Source organism: Erithacus rubecula (genome assembly GCF_903797595.1).
Source record: "Erithacus rubecula genome assembly, chromosome: 4".
Classification (NCBI taxonomy): Eukaryota; Metazoa; Chordata; class Aves; order Passeriformes; family Muscicapidae; genus Erithacus; species Erithacus rubecula.
The window spans coordinates 30,263,010-30,284,314 of NC_136686.1; the positions used below are offsets into that span (position 1 = coordinate 30,263,010).

At 46.6% G+C, this 21,305-nt stretch overlaps 1 protein-coding gene across 1 annotated transcript; it reads right to left on the reverse strand.

The window, feature by feature from the left end:
• Positions 1-14,113: 14,113 nt before the first annotated feature.
• On the reverse strand, positions 14,114-20,023 carry HEBP1 (heme binding protein 1). Its single transcript, XM_079304559.1, has 4 exons — positions 19,748-20,023; positions 19,503-19,641; positions 17,855-18,035; positions 14,114-16,631 (listed from the first exon to the last, which is right to left on the reverse strand). Exons 1-4 carry the CDS (start codon positions 19,823-19,825, stop codon positions 16,460-16,462), a joined length of 570 nt encoding a protein of 189 aa, XP_079160685.1. The 5' UTR covers positions 19,826-20,023; the 3' UTR covers positions 14,114-16,459.
• Positions 20,024-21,305: the final 1,282 nt, after the last annotated feature.

Below are 21,305 nucleotides of genomic sequence, written 5' to 3' on the forward strand. Positions count from 1 at the left end.
AACAAGACTTTAGAGAGGGATTCACCCTCTTCCTTCAAGTCCTGTAGCTCTTGCTGTGGCACAGGGGTCATGAGTCCCTCTTTCTCAGCTGGGGCCACTTTCTCCAGGCTCACAGAGCCAGGTAATCACTACAATCAGATCTGTTCCCCAAGGAACAGAATCACAGGGTCACAACTAGGATGTGGCATCTTTTCGTCCAAGTGTGCATGTTGCTCCTTTGCCAGAGGAGACTGACTGTCTCACAGCAGGGCTGACAGGACAGGTGGTGTGTCCAGTGCTCAATTACAGCAGTCACCTTCTCCCATACAAACCTTACACAGTAGGCTTCAGTGTTTCTCATCACACCAGATGATGGACCAGAAGCAGAGGTAGCTCAAGAGGAGAAATGCCTCCCATTTTCCTGGTAAAGTGAACAGCTGGGAGCAGTTTCCTTCAGCCATCCTGGCAGCTGCACTGCAGCCTGTGAGCAGCACCTAGAGGGCAACAACACTCAGGAATAAGAGACAGCATTCAACTCACCCTACATTTCAACCTACACTCCACACACACTCCCCAGGGAGGGACTGATTTTGCAGTTTCTTAAAGACAAACATGAGATCTAAAAGCTGCCAGTGTGAAAGTCATGTGTGAGTAATACATAGGATGTCTCTTGATTTATTCTGCCCCAAGCAGAATATTCTGCTCCCTTTAAAGTGTAAGCTGATGGAATATGAAGGTAGCTGGTGGTTCTGAGAAGGCACAGAGTTCTTCCTTGTTTCCAGCTCTTTCCTACATTTTAGTAGGTTTAGCTGTACTGCAGTCACTCAAAGGTTTTGGTCAGATGGGACTTCTGGAAAGGTCCAGCCCAGCTTCTGCCCTGAACAAAGCTCATCTCAAAGACCAGTTTGAGGTAAGCTTTGAATGTCTCCAGCTTTTTGGGGTCCTTATGCTGGTGTCTGACTGCTCTCCTTGGGATTTGTTTTAAACTTATGTCTAATCAGAATTTCCCTTCTTGCATCCCTTCATCCCTTCACTGTGCACCTCTGGGAGAGGTCTGGTCCCATCTTCTCTATAGCACCCATTTAGTTAATAAACAAGAGCACCTGGATCCCCCTTAGCCTTTCCTCTGATGACTAAGCAGGTCCCTCAGTCTTTCCCCCCTGGTAACATGGTCCAAGCAGTTCCCCACAGTCTCAGTAGCTCCCCTGCCAGACTTGTTCCCCTTGATGAAGCTCTGTAGCAGTGAGAGACCCAAACTGAATACAGGACTACAGATTGACCCTCCTGAGCACTAAAGAAAAGGAGATAAGCAACTCTGTCACCTTGCTGACTTCACCCTTACTCAGACAGCCTGGTATGTTGTTGGTGTACATTACTATAAATGTGCATCACTGGACAGTGCCTTCTTCAGACTCATTTTCCCCAGCTTCAGTTACTCCCTTTGCCCTGGGGGAGCTTGTGTTGTTATAAATAGAAGAGTCTGAACAGTCCTGAGCTTACCTGTGTGAGGAGGGAGGACAGGAGCCAGAAAAGCACCCAAGGCCACTGAGCTGAGGGCTGCAGTGGCAGCTGCCTCTCCTAGGAGGAAGCCCTGTAGAAGGAAACCAAGTGCCCCTGCTCAAATTTGCCTGCTTTCTGGGGCTCTGAATGCAAAGTGGAGGTGTGCCTCAGCAGCAGCAAGCCCATCCCTTGGGTACCACCTGGTCTGTGTCACTGCAGCCAGGCTGGAGCTGGTGAGCAGCTGCACCCAGTGGAGCTGTGCACTCTGGGGCACCCAGCCACGGGACTCACTGAGCAGTGATGGACCGTGGCCACCAGAGTCTCTGCTGCCACCTCGGTTCCTTTGGCCTGGGACATGTCTTGTCTCCTCTTTCTACCTGCAGCACACTCACCCTTCTGCACCCAGTACTTTCCTATTTAGGATTCTTTCCCTCCCTTAAAGTCAACATGCTCTGCCACATGCAGTTTCTAGGGAAACTGGTGTTTGCTTTGCTTTTGCTATGGTGACGAGTGAAGCTCTCTGCTAGATGTGAGTGCCATTTTCAGCAAAAGACTTTCTGAAGTGCCAGGCATGGAGCAGGAGCTGCCCTCCTGTCTGACCAGGCTGACTTTATCTGTATCTGTCTCCAGAGACAGCCAGGGCTCTGCCTGGCTGAGCGATTCCTCAGACTGGTAACAGGTGTATCTGAGGAGAAAGCAAAGGCTGTGGCTTACAAAATGGGCATCTTGTTCTCTAACTAATTAGTCAAGAGCTGAAATAGAATGCTGTGTCTCCAGCATATGTCACTGTCTGCTGTTTCTCTCTCAAAAGTATCTGTAGTGAGGATCAAATGCTTGAGTATAGAGAAATGCTGAGAATTTTTGATGAGATCTCTAATCATGGACAGAAAAGGACCTCAATATCCTCTGGTACTGCTCCTTGCTCAATGCTGTAAGAAACTATGTTTTCCTGCAAATCACCTCTTTACTGCTTTTGCCAGACAGAACAATCAAGCCTGAATCTCGGAAGTGAGGCACCGAGGCGCTGCTCAGTGTCACTTGATCATCCCAGGGCGCCCCTATAACCCAAAAAACAGACTGTTCCTGTGAGAGGGGGGAGAGAGAGGGAGAGGGGAGAGGGGAGAGGAGAGAGGGAGAGGGAGAGGGAGAGGGAGAGGGAGAGGGAGAGGGAGAGGGAGAGGGAGAGGGAGAGGGAGAGGGAGAGGGAGAGGGAGAGGGAGAGGGAGAGGGAGAGGGAGAGGGAGAGGGAGAGGGAGAGGGAGAGGGAGAGGGAGAGGGGCAATTCCGCCAGTGGCCGCCGGGAGGCGCCGTTGCCCCGCGGAGAGCGGCTGGTGCTGCGCTGGGAAACGCGCTCGGCTCCGGCAACAACCTGCCCAGGGAGAAAAACCCGTGTTTCAGCACGGCTTTGGCATTAAAACTCTTAATACTGACATTATTATTATCATCATCAACAACAACAACAGCAACAACAATGTATTTCATGGCCTTACATTGAACTTTGGTAAAATTTGCAATTTTTCATCACCATGAAATAATTTCTTTGACTCAGCATGTTCCAATAACACCCTCCCCCCCAAAAAAAAAAATAAAACAAAAAAAAAATTTTAAAACCCAAGCATCTATAACTTTCCAGATTAAAATAGAGTTTGTCCACTGTGACGTTCTGCTTGTTTTATACAGCAGCACAAAAAGCTTGCCTCTGAACTAATTTTATTTTAGGCATTGCTTGATTTCAACTAGGCTCTTCCTGACTGTCTGCACTTCAGATGCTAGAGAGAAATGGTTGCCTGGAGAGGCTGCTGCCCATCTTTGATGAGGTGTCTGTGGTCAAGGAAGGGCAGTCAGCCCCCAGATCCTGCACTGCATATTCACAAGGTGTGTACTTCACAAGGCTGTGAGGGATAGGCAATTGCTGAGGTGGGCAGCAGCTGGGCATGTTTCTTGACTGTCCAGGCAGAGTAGGGGTCACCAGGCCTGCTCCCCATTCTTTGCAGCCTCCCAAATGGAGGCCAGCTTCTGGGCTTGCCTAGGTGGGACTATGCCAGCCAGAAAGCCAGGAGACCCCCACTGTCAAAGCCTATGGAATCTGCTAACAGCATGGACAAAGCTATTACACAAAGAAGAATCAGGTCTTTATCCTTTCTCCTCCTCACCATCACTACTATGTACAGAGTGTTGTGGCTCTCCTTTGCTACATCCAGACTTTTAGGTCAAAATCAGCAAGTGATTTGAGATGAGACATCGACAGAGCCAAGATTAAATGCCCAGTTCTCAAGCACAAGTCAGCTCACAAGCAGATGGATTCACTGATGCAAGGACGTGTGTGCTGAGCCAAGGTATGCTCAATTCTCCCAAGCACAGGCTGATGGAAGGACTGTGGGATAGTTGTAGTTCTGCTTCAAATGACCTGAGAGCTGTCTGCTCAGTTTTGGCAGCATTGCAGTGCCACTGTCCCCCTCTCTGCTACCCTGCTCCTGTCCTAGGAGGACATTGGCTCTGTGCTTTAGTGAACTCTCTGAAAGCCAAGCAAAAACCTGTCCTGTGTAAGGATGATTCCTTGAGAGGCCCCCTGGAACAGAAGCTAGACAGTGGTAAAGGAATAAAGTAGATATTTATTAAAAGGCTTCAAAGGACACACCTTGGGCAGTACAAGAGCCTGGCTGTGGTTCCACCCAAGATGCATGTCTGGTCACGAATTTTCACACTTTTATAAGTTTTGGTGCATTTACATATTGGGGTAAATTGTCCAATAGCAGCTCCAGGTTATGAAGTTCTATCCTCCCAGATTGCTCTCCTCAATTTGCTGCCGTTTGCACTTTTTGAGCCTGAAGCTGCAACGGTGTCCTTAGTTCTCAGCCTGGAAAAGGATTGTTTTGTCTAATTAAACTGTGAAGAGAACTTGCTAACACTTTGTATGAAGTTCAGAGTTACATGATAATGCAGTACAGAACCTGGAAAATCGGAAAGCTCAACCTTAAGGCACCGAGGACCCGGCATGTGCAGCCGTGCGCGTTTGGCTGTGCCAGGGGATGCTCGGCAGCCAGGCGGGGGCACTGCGGCCCTGCATCCCACGTGCATCCCCGGAGCGCACCGAGACACAACACCGCCCTTCTACCCGCCCGGAGCCTTCCAGCCAGTTCACACCAGACCTGCAGCTCGTTTCTTGCGCTGATCACGTTTTTCATCCGACAGCAGTAGTTCTAAAGCCAGGTTTACCCAGGTATCCAGCCCTGGTTCTGGCTACAAGTGCTTTTTCCAAATCCTCGGACAAGTGGGGTGGGAGGAGGGGAAAGTCCTCTGTCTGCAAGTTTCATTATGAATTTTGCCTTTTTTATAATATATATATAATTTGTCTTTATTGTCTGCCAATACTCTCTAAAATTGGAATCAGCTTTGTGGAATGAATGGGGAAATGCTGAAAGAAGCTGCATGCTCCTTTAAAGGATCCCAGAGATGAAAACCCTTGCCAGTGTCTCACCCGATTTCTCTTTAACAGTGCAGTCTTCAAATGTAGTCAGCTTTTGGGGCATGCTCTGCCTCCAGCTGTGTATACAATGCTCACACTGAAATTAATAGAAGTATGATGATACATTTGAAGTGAGAACATTGGGAAAAAAAGTAAAATTCTTACAGGTACAATCAACGGCAAAAGTTTCTTAGACTTTAGTTCTCACCTTAGAGACATCTATAGGTCTAAGTACGTAAGGAATCATTTTTATGGGTATATGTGCCTTAGCATAATCCTAACAAATAAAAAAAATCCCCATGGACTTGGAAAAATATAAGGATTTTAAAAACATGTCTTTGTGCCTCCCTCTTAACAGAGATTTGTTACTGTGTTTAACCCTACTGTCTCAACCTCAGTCCTACTCTGGGGAATGGAGAATTGTTTGTGTTTGATGGGATCATCACAATACACATGGGCAAGGTCTGGTAACCAATTTGCACTGGTGACCTTAGATCTTCTACTCAGAAATTCTGCTGTCTTGTTTTTGATACATCTTTCAAGTTGCTCAGAGTCCTTCCGAATTCCACAGGTTTATTCTTCCATCATGTATCACGATGGGGAAATAATACTTCCTACATTCAGGGCAAAAGGTGAAGGCCAAATTTTCACCATGCCTAGGTGATTGCTCACCCACACACCCAGGTGAATTATTCTATGTCATTCAGAAAAGAGAGTCAAACCTGGGCTGCTTCCAGGCAAGGACTCAAACTACAGCAAGTGATGGAGTCACCATGCCTGGAAGGTTCACAAGAAACAAGTAGAGATGGAATTTAATTATAAGGCTTAGTGGGTATAGTGACATTCAATCAAAGGCTGGACTTGATGATCTTGGAGGTCTTTTTCAACCTGTATGACTCTGATACTGTGCCCTCCTTCCCCTCCCTGTAATGGAGAAATGCTCCCACCAACATCTGGTTTACAGGACAGAGGTAGGACAGCTCTTCTGAGCAGCAGCCTTCCTCAGAAGGGACATAGTTATCAAGTATAAGATTTAAGATCCCTTCCTGGAGGAGGATGTCCTCTCACCCAGCATTGCTCATCTGCTTAAATGGAAGGAAGAAATGAGGAGGGTCAAAACACCTGGATGCTCTCAGGGCACCAAGTAAGGGGATGTTTGGTGTAGGTCTTCACATTCAAACTGTCCTGTTGTCCCTGGCACTCAACTGCAAACCAAGCACAGAAGCTCAGTTCAGCCCCCACTGGCAGCTGGACTCCAGGATCTCTGTGGACCCTCCACTCCAGCACTAATATTTCTCCTGTCCTGCCCTACCAGCAAGATGAAGCAAGTCCAGTCTCCCAGAATAAGCTGCATGCCTGCCACTTCTGCAGTGTAAAATCAGGCAGCAGCATTTTGCTGCAGAGCTTTCATAAGAGGGAGGAAGTCATGGGTTAGTGGCACTGGGTCAAGAGTTTTTCTGGCTGCAGCTATGCCTGGCTGAAGCTCCCAATCCTTGTCTCATGAGCTGGCCCAGATTTGCAATCATGAGCAGACATCAGGGGGAATGGGAGCATCTCCCATTCAGGCAGAATGACCTCCTGTTTCCCTGGGCAGAGCAGCTGAGATGCAGCTCCCTGCACCCAAGCCATCCACCCTGCCACCACACCATGGCCTCCTCCTTGGCCCATCTGTTGCCCTGGGCAAGGGGAGGAGAAAAGCAGGAGTGGAATGTAATCCTGTCACGTTGTGCTGACAGTGAGCATTCATCATTTGCAGCTTCCTCTGAGCATCTGTAGCACTGCTTTTCCTGCCTCAGCTCCATCCAGCTCTGCAGGTGAATTCCTGAAAGGGCTGTGAACTAACTGTGCTTTCTAAAGACCTGAAGAATGAGGACATTATTTACTTTGGTTGTCGATGGGCATCAAATGGTGTGAAAGAAATGTATGCCTCAACTCCATCACTATCTGGGACCAAAATAACAGATAAAAGGAGAAAATCTGTGGGAGTTATCATTATATGGAGTTGCCATGGAAATAGCATGAGAGAACTTGGAGGAGAGCTGACACACTATGTCTCCAGGAGGGCATAAATCTCCAGCTAGCCTCACTCCTTTTTATCACATTAACAGGCAATTTTTTTTGCTTCAGCAAGAAGTGGGAAAACATCAAAGCACAGTTCTGACATTTTTTTCTTTCCCTTGATTTCTCTGATGAAGACCTCCCTGACCCCTCAAGAAACAGAAAAGTGAACCCTAATGCTATTGGTAAGTTGCCCTAGAAACTATTTAATAATTTCAGTAAAATGGTAAGAAGAAAGCAGAAAACATTACTGACTTTTGTGAAATCATATTTTAAAACCCTTTATTAAAAATGTAGTATTCTAAGAGGTTTTTTCAAATAAAAAATATGCACTTCATTTAAAAGGTTTTTTAAATGCTGATTTCTAAGGAAAAGCATTAAAATTTGAAGGATCTCTTTCAGGTGAAGCTGCTGTCTTGTGCCATTGCACTGTTCTGGGAAGTCTGTTTTATTCTCTTCTCTCAATTTTTGCAAAATGTTTTTTCCGGGATATTGGTTTACCAGCCCTATCTCCCACCCTTTCCTAGGGTTTAGACTGCTGCAGGTTATTACTGAGCACCTGTAGAGACAAGAAGGACACTGAGCCTGCAGCCAGGCTCTGCAGGGTGCAGGGTGGGCAGGAAAGCCTGCAGCAGGGGAGCAGCAAAGCCTTCATATTCATACCTGCTCCCATCCAGCACAGCCCATAACAGTGGAAAAGGAAAGATGCCCAGGACCCTCCAATGAGACTTTATCCTCCCCACCACCAGTACCAACACATCAGTCCTACATGAGTACTGCAAGGGCAGTGAGATGAAAGGAAGCAAAATAACATGAGAGGAAGACAGAGAGCATGGTCCCCAAATGCTCCTCTAAAAGTCAATTCAAGTTATGTTCCAGATATTGACCCAGTTATTCCTTAGAGGACCATCTCACCAACTGAATTTTTGTGACTCCACTTGCAAAACCTGGAACCCCAAGAGATGGAAAGGCCTACATTTTGAAAACCAGAATAGCTAAAGCCATGGAATTAATTTGTGTGGGGTGACAACTTTGGGCCAGGCTTCTTCTTTGGCTTACAGCTATCACATTTATCACAATTGGCAGCAATTTCAAGTTTTTTCCCTAAAGCTGTCTTAAAGAAAGGAAGGAGATGTGAAGGAAAGAAGGTCTCTTTTGACCCCTGCATTTCTAAGACAAAAGTCTTAAAATTATCTAAAAACAAACTTGTATTAAGTTCTTGTTGATTGTTTTGTCTCTTTGCTCAGCATCAATTTAAGATAAAATTATACACATAATTTTATAAATGCTATTTATAAAGCTGTGGATACATATTATGCATATTTTGTGCCAAAATGAATCCATTTTTACCCCGATGAAATGACAAGTCCCAAACACTGAATAATTCCACAGGGGCTATTTTTAAGGCACTTGGTGGTGCATTTGTTGCTGAGTAGCATCTCTCTGTCTATAGCCATGGGAATAGACAACATTTTTAGCTTCTCATAATTCAGGAGCTGGATTCAGTCCAGAAGAGTTTGTCACAGCAATTTGAAAGGCTGTTTATGATAAATGGAGTTGTGGATTATGGGATCAAACATTTCAGGAAACAACTGTGCTTACCTTCACATCAGGACTGTCTGGGGAGCTCTTATTCATCCCCTTGCCACATGTCTCAGGAGCAGGAGCTGCAGTCACAGGGAAACTCTCTGTCAGGATGGCAGTTCCCAGGATATTTTCCTTGTCTCCCTGGTGTGCCTGGTTGTACCTTGCTGCTTTCAGCAGAGTTATCTGGAAGCAGGTGGCTCCAGTATTGCTTCAGGATTGTTATTTTCATTTGTTTCTTTCCAAGGAAAGGGAAAACATCCAGAGCCTTTTCAAATGCTACTGCCTTAGCATCAGGAGTGGGAGTAACTTGAAAGGTGAAACAAAAATCCTTGTCTGTATCTGCAATTTTATGTGCATTCTGGGCTTCCATTCAAAATAAACAAGATTTAAAGGCCAAAACCTAAATCATATGCTTCAGAAATAAGCCTGCATTTTTCTCTCTTATTCAGAAATAGCATCATCATGATGAAAAATAGATGAACTCCTGTTGCCTGTTAACAAACCAGCTCTGTGGAGAGCTGTCTCCAGCCAAACGACACTGCTGGCTCAGGATCTGGCCTTCATTCCTGGATTCAGAGAGACGTCCTGTGCAGCCACCTAGAACCTGATACAAAGCACACCTGCACCTGAGAGGAAAAGTGGGGAACAGGGCAGTGCCCACCTCACCTGAGAGCAGTGCCACTGCCATGCCTGGGGAGATGGGAGGGATGGGGCATGAAGCTACATGGGGTCACACACTGGCAGACTAACAAATATAAAATGTGGTTTGGGGAGCAACAAAACCACACCTGGGTGCCCTGGGTGCCTGAAACTGCACCCATTTTCTCCACCTCTGTTTGCTCCAGGCCCTGTTACCCCATTTGGATCTAAACCTGCAGGACTGCTTTCATCGTTTTGAAATCAGCTGGGCAGGTTTCCAACTGGAGGGTGTTTTACACCAGGTTCCCAAGACACAGTATCTCATAAAATTCATTTCATTTCTGTTCCCCTCCCTGCCTTGAGACAGGGAGGAGTACTCAGAACAGTCTCAGCTGCACTTTATGCTTCGGGATTTCACCCCTCCAGGGAAGCAGTGCCAAAGATGTCCTCAGAGGAAGAGCATTGCTTTCCACAAAGGCGTACACCAGAATCTTGTGCAAAGCAGATGGCAACACAGCGGGAGGAGAGTCAGACGGGGAAGTTCCAGAGAGATTTTTGTTCCCTGTGCCCTGCTGCAGGGAGATTTGTCTGTCTCAAGGCAGGGCTGGAGAAGCTGGGAGGAATCTCTGGTTCCTCTCTGTGATTCACTGTGCTGCAGCCACCAAGGCATAAGCCCTACTGAAAGGGGTTTGTCAGCCTCCCTGCCACATCCTCCAAGGCAAAAGGACACCAAAGACACCACCAGCCCACCCTCACAGTGCCCTCCCCTGAGACAGCACAACCAAGGCATCAACCTTCCCCTTCCTACACCTCCACAGGGTTTCTTCTTTCCCTCCAGCCTGGGTTTCTCACATGGCTATGGGTGTGCAAGTGTGCATGGTTTTAGCCCAGCCAGCAGAGGAGCATCACACAGCTGCTCCCTGTCTCACCCACCCTGCTGGGATGGGGAGCAGAAGCAGAGGAATGAAAGTGAGAGAACTCGTGGGTTGAGATAGAAACAGTTTAATGGGTAAAGCAAAAGCCCCTTATGCAAACAAAGCAAACCAAGGAATTAATTCACCGCTTGCCATGGGAAGGCAGGAGTCTCACCCATCCCCAGGACACCAGGGCCCCATCACATGGAACAGTTCCTCAACAAGAAAAATGACACCACTCTGAACATCCCTCTCCCTTCTTCCCCCACTTTGTGTGCTGTGTGGCACCATATGGAATGGAATATCAGCTGGGGTCAGCTGCCCCAGCTCTGTCCCCTCCCAGCTTCTTGTGCACTCCTGACCTACTTGAAACAAGAAGCAGAAAAGGTCTTGGGTCTGTGTAAGTACTGCTCAGAAACAGCAAAAACATCCCTGTATTATCAATACTGTTTTCAGCACAAATCCAAAGCCCCACTATGAAGAAAACTAACTCTATCCCAGCCAAAGCACACGTAAAGTGGAAGCAAGGCACTGGAAAATGAGAGGCATGGTTACCCCAAAGAAACACCACTGCAGTAACCATCCCCCTCAAAGTACCAAGACTAAATTATACTACATTTCATGAAAGATACTTCAATGAGCCAGCACATGTTGATTTGGAAAGATTTTCTTTCACAAAGCTGAATCATAAAGAAGATTGAGAAAGTCTACAATCAGTGATTAAACAGCCTGGAAGCAAGGGAGTGCCCAAAACTGTCATGCAGTACACTATCTTTTATTTCAATGCTTTGCTTTAAGTAGAAGGCTTCATTTATTTCGTTTGTCTAGGAACAATGCATTTCAAATTTCAGATCTCCTCTTACTCACAGCAACATTCAATTCTGTTGATCTTTTACTTCACAAGTTGTGTGGGAAGGTGTCCGAACTTTTTGTCTAATCAGAGAATTTGCTTCAATTGGTTTTTTGGATTCCAATTAGGAAAGACCTTAAATTAAACACCAGGGATACAAGAAAAAATGAATAAGATTGAAAAACACTGGAGAAATACTTGAGAATAGTTGCCATGACAATCCTTCTCTGCCTCCATGTGCTGAAGAAGACACATCCCAAGCATGAATGTCTCTGAGAACCCACCCAGCCTCCAAGTCAAGACAGGGGCAGGGTGGGGGGTGCAGTTCCCACATGGCACAGGCTGGGCTCTGCTGTCCCCCCACAAGGAGCCCCAGAGAAGGGTCACCCTGCCAGGGTCACATCGCACACCCAAGGTCTCTCATGTCAGTGCAGAGCAGGGTGCTGCAGCACTTGGCGTATTGCAGGATTTGCTTTCTGGGATCTTTCACTTCCACTGGTATTTTTGAAAATCTGCACCTAAGATTCAGGCTCCTCAACCCAGGGACTGCACTGAAGAGACATCTAAGACTTCCTGGGGACCTTGGGCTGCTGATCAGTCAGGCTTCACACTCAGTCTAAGAACAGTGCAGCTCCCTTCACCCCAGTCACTCAAATTTCTCTTCAGGGGGTGGGCAGCTGAGGGCTATGGGAGTGGCACGCAACCAGCTCCCACCTAGGTATAGGGTCTGGATGTAGAATTAAGTCTCAGGAATCAAGCAGCATTTGCACTGACCCATCTTCTGCAGCAGCTCCCACAGAGGACTAGAAAAAAAGCATCTGCCATGGCTGAAACCTGTCTTGTGCAATGGATTCTGCTGAGAGCAAAGCAGAGATTATGAATGAGCTGACAAAACCAGCCTGCTGTTGGCATAGGCACCAAGCAGAGACAGAGTAGCTACGCTGGAAGTGTTTCATCCATTACTGTCAGAGAAGTCACTTTTACCACTGATCCTGCTCTAATAAATCATGTTGCCAAGCAGTTTTATAGAGGCGTTGTACATCCAAAGCTACTTATGGTCCTGTTAAAAGAGATGCATTTCTTTTTTAGCTCAGTGTGGCTGAAATGCTGTCACAGAAGAAAGAGAGCTGCTGCTCAGAGAGCTATTCTAAAAGAGGTATTATTGTAATGGGGAGGGACGACGTGAGCTTGGAGCCACAATCTTCCTCCTCTGACCCATTGCCTTGGGGCAGCATTGCAAAACTGAAAATTTGTGACCATAAGCACAAGAGCTGCTCACATGCTCTTTGCCACAGGGATTGATGAAAATGGGGAAATAATGATGTTACTTCCTCATTCAGCATAGATCACCCATCCCCTCAGAGTGACTGGGGTATTATAAGTCTGGCAAGATGTATATGGACAACTTAACCAATTAGCTCTTTTAAAAAGGCTGTCATCTTCCTAATGCAGTGTTAGATCTATTAAGGCATATGTCTACAAAGTAAAGAATTTCTTTCTGAAGCTAACAAAGCTCTCATTCCATCAGCCTTAAAACTTCAGTCTGCAAATGTTCACCCTGTGGCTGCATTCACTCTAGTGAGTTATTCAGTGACTACAGAAGCCAAACAATAGATCAAAGTAGCTGGTCTACACACACACTGCATATACATATATTTATACCCATATGAATGTACATACATACATATATACATATATAGGGTTTGCCATGGTTAATACCAGCAGGAAAATTCCTTACTAACAAGTGGAGCAGCTTAGGAAGGTTGTATATCCATCACAGCTAAATCTACATGACACACGTATAATTTCCATTAAATTTGGCTCCATTTAACCGTAGCCCTTCCTCTGTCCAGCATTATTGCCACCACACCACTGCTTTGCACAGCTCAGAGAGGGACCTGCCCAGCTGCTAATAAGCAGCAGGGGCACTCCTGTCTCTGGAAGGCAGAGATAATTCCCAAGGCCACTCCTCTGCTGAGCTGTCCAGCCCAGCAGGAAGAGGCAGCACAGGGAGCTGTGGAGCTGTTCCACTGCACTGACAAGCGAGGGATGGGAAAGGGGCCACGGGCAGCAATGCTGTGTCTGATGCACAAACCCACCACATCCCAACAGCCCAGCAAGGTGACCTCTGAGAGCACTGAGGGACCTCAGCACAGAAAAACATTCACCTTTCAGCTTCCCAGCACCATCTTCTTAAATCAACACACAACAGGCAACGTCATGGTGCCCTGTCAAACAACTGAAAAGCACCAAAATCTCTCCATTTCAGCATTCACTGGAGACAGAAAAGGACACTGCACAGGCACAGAAAGAAGCAAGGAGGTCTCCAGGCAATCTGCTGCACTCTAATCGATCAGAGATACTGCAGGGGATGAAGAAAATTTTATTTGTTTTAATATCAGTTCAGGAGTCAATTGCATGCAACAGTGCCTTGGGTCAAAATCCAGAACCTCTGACCTCTGGCCCCAGCACAAAGAGGTGACTGGAAATCCTCCAATGTCAACAGCAACTCTGGATGTCCAAACAAACACTCACTTGCAGTGACAGAGGCGTAACAAAAAGCTGACTGACCCAGCTGCCTAAGGAGCAGAGAGACAGCCTGCTAGAAACCCTCAAACAGTGTTTCTACCCTTCCAGAATCAAGGAAGGGCAAAAGGATCCCATGGACAGTAACTTTACCTTATTTCTAGAAAGCAAAATGCATGAGATAAAATCTACCTGGGTCCACCAAGCACAGTAGCAAAAATCCCTGGACCACATCGTACTAGAGACAGGGAAATACTTAGAGGAGGTCTGAGCCCACAGTGGCACTGCTCCTGTAATCTTGTCTGAGGTGTCCACTACTGTTCAGCACAGGGACAGGGCACCAAGCTAGATGGGACAAAATGTCTGGATCATAGATGAAAATCAGTCACAAGCATTTACCTGAACATTCATGTGTTCACTGCCTGTGAACCCCAGCCACAGGAACACATAATTTTCCTCAGGTGAGCAGGCCCTTTGTTTCTACATTAACACAAATGCATTGCTTAAAGCTTCTCAATGGCTGGAACAAATGGAAGGAGATTATTCCATCAGTTCCTGTCTCTCACAGACAGATAATGCAGGGCCACACCAGGACACCCACAATAGTGATTTATTGGAAAAAGCATTATGACTATTTATAAATGCTGTGACATGATTAGTACCCCAAACAGAAAGATAAACTGACACCTACAGTCTAGCAAATCAACTCTTCCCACAGAGCTCACAAAGTCAGTGATCAGCACAGAAGCTGTAAATCACAACATTATTTTTTATTTATTTCAAAACTGTAGAAAATGCAGACAAAACACAGGCATCTTTGTGTGTACAGAAAAGGTAATTAAGTTTGCATAAGGCTTTGACATTATTTAACAATGTTTATGAAATTCTATCCTGCCTGCCTGATGCAAAGGCCAGTAGCAGGGCTGCACAGGCAGAGTCTACAGATGTTTACTCTCACTGTTGGGTCCAAAGCTCTGACTCTCTGTTCAGAGGGTATGCATTTTATAAAAGAACCCCTTCATGCTGCTGAGCTGTGCAGCGTGTTTACCATGTTTATTATCAGCATCCCTAACATGAGATTTCACAAGACAAATGTTGAGAATTTTTAAGGTTTTGATCATTGAAGGTTGCCAGACTGTATCCATGAAAGCTCCAGAATGACCCTGAGAAGGTATAAACTGGACAATACTGTGCTCCTCCATTCCTTACCCACATAGGTTAAAATAATCGGGGACATGAACAATCCCTTTGTATTCAAGTGCAAACTTAAAAGGGCACTTGCTGCTTCAAAAATTTCTTGAAAAGCCTAATTCTTTGTTTGTTTTGATGTCTCTTTTTATTCTTCCTCCCCTGCACTGCAACCACTAACCACAGCCAATAGCTTTTCCCCATCATTGTTGGGATTTTTTTTGCCTAATTAAATGATATCTGCTCTTTTTACCCATCCTGAACTAGCTGCTCTTGCACACAGGTGACTGAAACTCTTATGAAGTTCACACCAAAGCTCTTATATGGCTCAGCAAGAGAGAAAAGGAAAGCACATCACAACCTCAGGTTTTCTGCTTTCACTGCTGAGATCTGTTCTCAGAAAGCAGGTGAACGTGCAACAGCTTGACCAGCCAGAAACCACGGTGCCATCTGACAAATGTCTCTGTCAGCTCCAGGGGAAAACAGCTTTTGGAAGCACCTGAACTTTGGGGACCTTAACCACAAGATGACCACACCTATTTTAGTGCAGGTAATGAAGAATTATACATATCCAGTAGCAGAATGTGAGTGCTCCCACTGGGGTATTCTGCTGTCCCCCTGACACAGCCAACAGCCAAAATTCTGGCTTGATGCCTGATATTTCACCATTGCCACTCGTCCTGAAACATGACCCACACTTGCTATTGTATTTTAAGTTTCCAAAAGGCTGCTCATTATTTGACCCAAGTCTCTGCTTTCTGGAACAGCCATGTTTTCCTTTTCCTCCTCTAAAGAAAACAGCTGGTCTGAGTAGCCCTTCAAAAATTGACACATTTTAAGAAAAGTTTTTTTAGATTGCCACCCATGGTAGCTTCGCCATATGTTCACCACTCTTCAAATGCACCCTCACATCACAAGTAATAAGCATCTGCTTTCTTCCCATCCTAGCACTCCTCTAATTCAATTAGATAACCACACACATTTCTGTTTTGGCTCTTGCATAGGCTAGCTTTAAAGAAATGTTACAAAAGTAATAGGAAGGTGAGGAAACAATCTTGAGGGCTCCAGGTCACATTGTCCAGCTGCTAGCTGAGATGAAGGCACAGCACATGCTAAAACATCTCTCCTCAAACAGAAGAAAGCTGCAAACTGAATCTAGATCTTTCTCTGAAAAACATTTCTCAGACAGATGACAGAAGCGTTGATCTTCTGCACACTCTTAATTAATGTAAAGGGTTTCTATTTTCTCTATGCTGTGTTGGCAGCAATGCCCGTGTCCCTTCACCTTGTTTGTGGAATGGTAAAGATAAAAGCAGCATTTTACAGCTGCAGCAAACTGAAGGAGATAAAAAAGTCTCTGTATGCACTTTTGTCATGTTCTCCTGCCCATCTCAAGTGAGACTAATAGTCTGCCTACACTTGGACGTGCCTCCTGTCAGGCACCAGTCAATTAAGTACTTTTGTCTTTCTCAGCACTGAACTATGGAAGCACAAAGGAGATAAAAACAAGCCACGGAGAGATCAAGAGTCTGTGGCTGAGGACGTGGTCTGGAATGAAGGAGCAGGACCATCAGGAGGGTCAGCAAGTGTTCTAAAATTACTTTTATGGTCCATAAAAGACTAAGGCATAGGCATGGAGAAAGGCAGTGACAGTTTTTTGCCTCTGCTGAATCATTAGTTTATTTTAAAGAGGACAGGGACATAGTGTGGGGAGGTTATCAGTGCAAGGCAGCACCACGGGGAGCCAGATGTTCACTCCTTCACAAACCAGACCTCATTGCGGCGTCCGTAAGGCTTCATAGGGGGGTCATAACCATTGCACAAGTAGAAATCCTTGCGGAATGCAGCATCACTCCCCAGAGCAGCCTTCAGCTTGGCAGCATAGCTCACATAATCTGCCTCTTTGGCATAGCCACCAAACTGCCTGCAAAGAAACCAGAGAGGTGTTGAGCAGTTTGCTCCTGGCAAAGCACAGAAGGGAGAGAGAGAGAACAATATATAGCCACAGTATATTCAGACTGCATTTTGATCCAGGCCCTGCCAACGTGCATGCACTCTTCACAGTGAAGCAGCACACTTCATCTGAGACAGAGGAAGTCTCGTGGGTGACACAGCCAAGCTGCAGAGGCCCCAAAGGGATCCCCCCAAACAGTGCCATGTATGTCTGCCGCAGAATGGCCCTGCCCTGTGAATCAGCACCATATCAGAGAAACAACTTTCTAAAACACAAGGTTATCTCCAAGTCAGCTCAGCCCACAGCCCTCACCAATGCTGCCAGCAACCATGTTGAATGTGATGTGAACAAACCATCAGCTGGAAAGGCCAAACTCCAGCTAGCTCAAGAAAAAGGGGGGGTAGGAACAGATAACTGCAATTACAGAACACGATGCTATTTAAAAGGAGTGGACTGAAATGGGTCTGGTTTATGTCGACCTCCCACCGACAGGAACTGTTTCCACATCAGCCTGCACCTCACCCCCTCCCTCAGAGCCAACATTTGAGACAAAACAGGTTGATATTGCAGAAGTAGCCCACACCCACAGCAAAGACCAAGCAGCAGTTGGAAGCAAGAAAGAAGTCAGTTAGAGTTAGCCAAAATAGTTCAAGAAAGTAGGCAGGGAAACCTCCAAAGAGTGAAGACAAGGTGAAGAGCTTATTGCTACTGTGATGCTGGTTTGAGTCCAGGCTGTCAGTTAACAGCCCAGGACACCCAAAGATGATTTGAAGCAATGCAGTGGCTGCTTGTTTCCATGGTGGAGTCTGGTATGAGTCCATCTGAATCAGGCTTCAGTGGACAGTTTGATGTGAACCACACCAAAGAACATTTTTAATGACTGCGAACAATCTGGAACTCAGAAAGTGGGAAAAACAATAGATTCATGCTATAGAAATGGCACAGTGTCTTTCAGTGCTAGCCTCCATGGTTTTTTACCCAGTGGAAAAAAATCCATATTCCAAATCAGTGCAGCATGAGCAGGGGTAAGAAGTGACATAAAACACCTGTCTTCAGTCTAGACATACTCCTCCATCTCCTTCTGCCACATGCACTCCTTGTACAGCAAGTCACCTGGTAAATCAAATACTGCTCTTCAGAGCACCTAAAGACCTCATCACTTGAGACTGGAGATCCCAGGATGCATTCCTTACGTGGAATAAATGGTCATCCCCTGTCTTTCTTCAATCTTAATGCTTTCATCAGTAGGACAAGGAGGGTTGTCTTGAAACTGGCTCGGAATCCGCAGAGAGACTTTCACCTTCTGCTGAAAAGAGCCATCTTCAGCAGGAAAAGCAGTGATGGAGACAGGAGCAGTCATGCCCATTCCAACCCCTGAAACAGACACACAGACATTACTAAAGAAGTCTAGGCTCTCAGGAACTCACAGGAAAATTAACAGAGAATTCACAAAAGCTAATTTTACTTTTGGAAGACTCCTCATATGAACAAACTCCTTGTCAGGAGTGGGCTCCTCTGGGGAAGCAGAACAGCCATCATCAGGCTTCTGCTTGGGCCATGCTCTATCTCCACACCAGAAGCCTGAGAAGTAAGTATCCTAACTGACCTCTGCAGTGCTCTTTATTATCGGTGCTGCTTTCGTGGTTCTGTGAGACACTCAGTTCTTCTGACAAATCAGCTGTAAGACAGCAGGGTCTGTAGCTCCAGGCAGGCCAGTGGCACGAATAAATCTACATCAGCATTTAAATTAATGCTACCTGCACTTAGTTGCGAGCCCACAGCCAATACTGGCAGGAGCTTTCTCTTAAAACCTTCCAAATGCTTCCAGACATCCTACAAGTTCCAGTGCCCCAAACCTCAGTGCTGTTATGGCTTTCAGCAGCCTTGTCCATGCTGTCCACACTCCAGGAACAGCATGGTTTTTTTATTTATTAACACCACACAGAAGAAGTACCACACAGCACTGAAGACCTGTTTTCTTCACTCTTCTTGCAGCAGTAGGGAACTCTAAACCTCACGATCAGGCAGCCATAAAAACAGTTGAGATCAAGCCTTGCTTCCCATTTATTTTTCTTTTATGTCATACCTGTGTTTGTGTCACATGTTACAGAAGGCACCCTTTCTACCACAGCAACAGCAGTCATCACCTTTCCAAAAAGGTTGCTGCAAATACCATTTTCCACTGCATCATCTCCTACTCCTACAGAGACTGCACTAGTCCCTCTACTAGATATGGAGAAAGGTGTTCAAGAATATGTATATGCCTCAGAGCTATTCTGTAGTCTTCTGCTACGAATGGTTAAAACGCACACACTTCAGTAAAATGAGAATTAGAAGCAATCACCTGGAAGCACTGCCATAAAACATTACGATATACCATTAAAAAGAAAGCTCATTGCTCATTACCCTTTCATGAATAAAAATAGCCTGATAAAATATCAAGGTCATAACTGTTATTTCACTGCCCGCAAGGGCACATCATAGAACTGAAGTGTGTCCCAGATACCCTGGATTTCATCAGGTACTGCTCACCCAGGGAGCTGGGATAGATACGTGTCTGTTTGTCCTCATGTTATCCCAGCTGCAAGCTAACTCGTTCCTGTTTAAACAAATAATTTTTGAGATTTCACCCCACAACAGAGATGAGTTATAATAGCACGAGTTGGCTGGGCACGACTTCACCTGTCGCGAGTTGTCTTTTCCCAGGGAGGGGCCATCCCCATCAAAGACCCCCAGCGCCAGGAGCAACAAGGCAGTGCCATTGCCTTCATCCATCCTGCTTTCATCAAGCCTCAGGCACAAACATCCGCCGAGCCCCGCGGGGCAGGCAGCACCTCTCACCCTTGTCGTTGCTTCCTCCCACGTACTTGAGGAGCTTCACTGCCCCTTCCTTCGAGGCCTCGTCGAACGGCTTCCCCACCAGCTCCACGGCCGCGAACCTGCCGCCCTCGCACGCCCTCTCCTCGTAGCTGAGCTGATCCTGGGGAAGGAAGGAGATGGGGATGGAGGCGCTGCCAGCAGGAACGCGCTGCCCGGGGGCGATGCCCGCGTTCCTCGCAGCGCAGCACCGCCCGCCCGGCACGGACCTTCTCGCCCTTGCTCAGCAGGCGGTAGGGCCATGCCTCCACCGTGCTCAGCAGCGAGTTCTTCACCATGCCCAGCATGATGCCGCGGCTCGGCTCTGTCCCGCTCGGCTCTGCCCCGCTCAGCCCGGCCCGGCTCGGCTCGGCTCAGCCCGGCCCCGCTCGGCGGCGGTGGGAGGGCCGCAGCCGCCCCGCCCGCAGCGCGGCCATCGCCCCCAGGCGCGCCCGTCCGCCCGCGCCGCGGGGCCGGGGCCGAGCGGGGCACCGGAGCGGCCGCCCCGCAGCCTGAGCAGCCGTGGAGTGCGGGAACCGATGGTATTCCTCTCTGGGAGATAGGAAACGGGAGAGGGGATATGAAAGGAACGAAATACGGGAAAAGGGAAGTGCTGGCGAAGTGTGTCATGCATAGTGTGGAAGGGCACCGTGCTCCTGGAATTGCAAAATCATAACCTCTTGGTTTTTTTGGTATTTTGTGAGCTTTTTTTAAACAAACAGTACTAAAGGGGAACATAGTTGTTTTTTAAGGAAGTGGTCTGTTTCACTGGGTATTGTAAGCTTTAGGTGAGGGGTAGATTTTAGAAGTTCCTAATGATACTTGATCTCTTTCCACTGACCACCCTCTGTTTAAAAGATCCGTCCAGATCCTTTCCCAGAAATAAATGAACGCAACAGACAGCTTAGATGGCTTCTGTAGCTGGATACATTTATATGCATAGAAGACTTAGGCACCCTGTGACAAGTGCTTTTTTGTTGTATAAGTCATGTCAAAGTACGAGTGCCAGCTAGAGCAAGTGCCTTACCCAGGATCTCTTAAGAAGAGGTTAGCAGGAGCAGAAATAGCAGAAATCAAATACCAGTCCCAGGGAATCAGTCCTGAGGGACAGGCCAGCTTCCCCAGGCAGATGGGGTAGAGGCATCAAGTTGCTCAGCTGGACCACTGCCTCCTCAAAGAGAAGGTGAACAGTGCAGAAGTAGGCTGGCACATAACCTTCCTACTCTCTTAAAGAGTGAAAACTAAAACTATAAAAGAAATAGGACACTAAAACTTTTCCATCCAGAGAGAGGGTCGTGCAAAGGCAAAGAGGTTAAAGAAGCTGGCTGTTCTCATCTGATCAAACAGGCTGTGTTCAGGTCAGGGAGCTGGGCTGGAGCCTGGCATGGGCTTTCACAGAGTGAATGACAGGGGCTGCTATCACTGGTGACAAGGTCACAGATTAGTAATTTATTAACCATTTATATTACTTGGTTTATTCACCATTAGAAATCGCAGAATTGTAATATACATTGCATGCTGCAGCTTATTTGTTCTCTTTTAAAACAAATGGTGACTTTCTTTATTGTGCTGAGGAGGTTTTGCCAAGACTACAAACTTGCATGTGTCAGTATAGAAATATGTGGATGGGGTTAGACTGGGGGTCCATTCTGCCCTGTCCTCTCTCTCTGGCAGAAGCTGGTAGTGGGACATCTAGGTATAAAATAAAAGTATGCAATGATCTGGTCTGGCCTCCCATCACCAGCCATCTCTAACCTGAGGGATTTAGGGAAGTCTCATCTTTCTGTT

Excerpts from the sequence above, each read along its gene's own strand:
- HEBP1 (XM_079304559.1), bottom strand. The coding sequence starts at position 19,825 with ATGCTGGGCATGGTGAAGAACTCGCTGCTGAGCACGGTGGAGGCATGG. Across the intron at positions 18,036-19,502 it reads GGGAGGAAGCAACGACAAGG|GGGTTGGAATGGGCATGACT; the intron begins GTGAGAGGTGCT and ends TGTCTGTTTCAG. Across the intron at positions 16,632-17,854 it reads GGGATGACCATTTATTCCAC|GCAGTTTGGTGGCTATGCCA; the intron begins GTAAGGAATGCA and ends GTTTCTTTGCAG.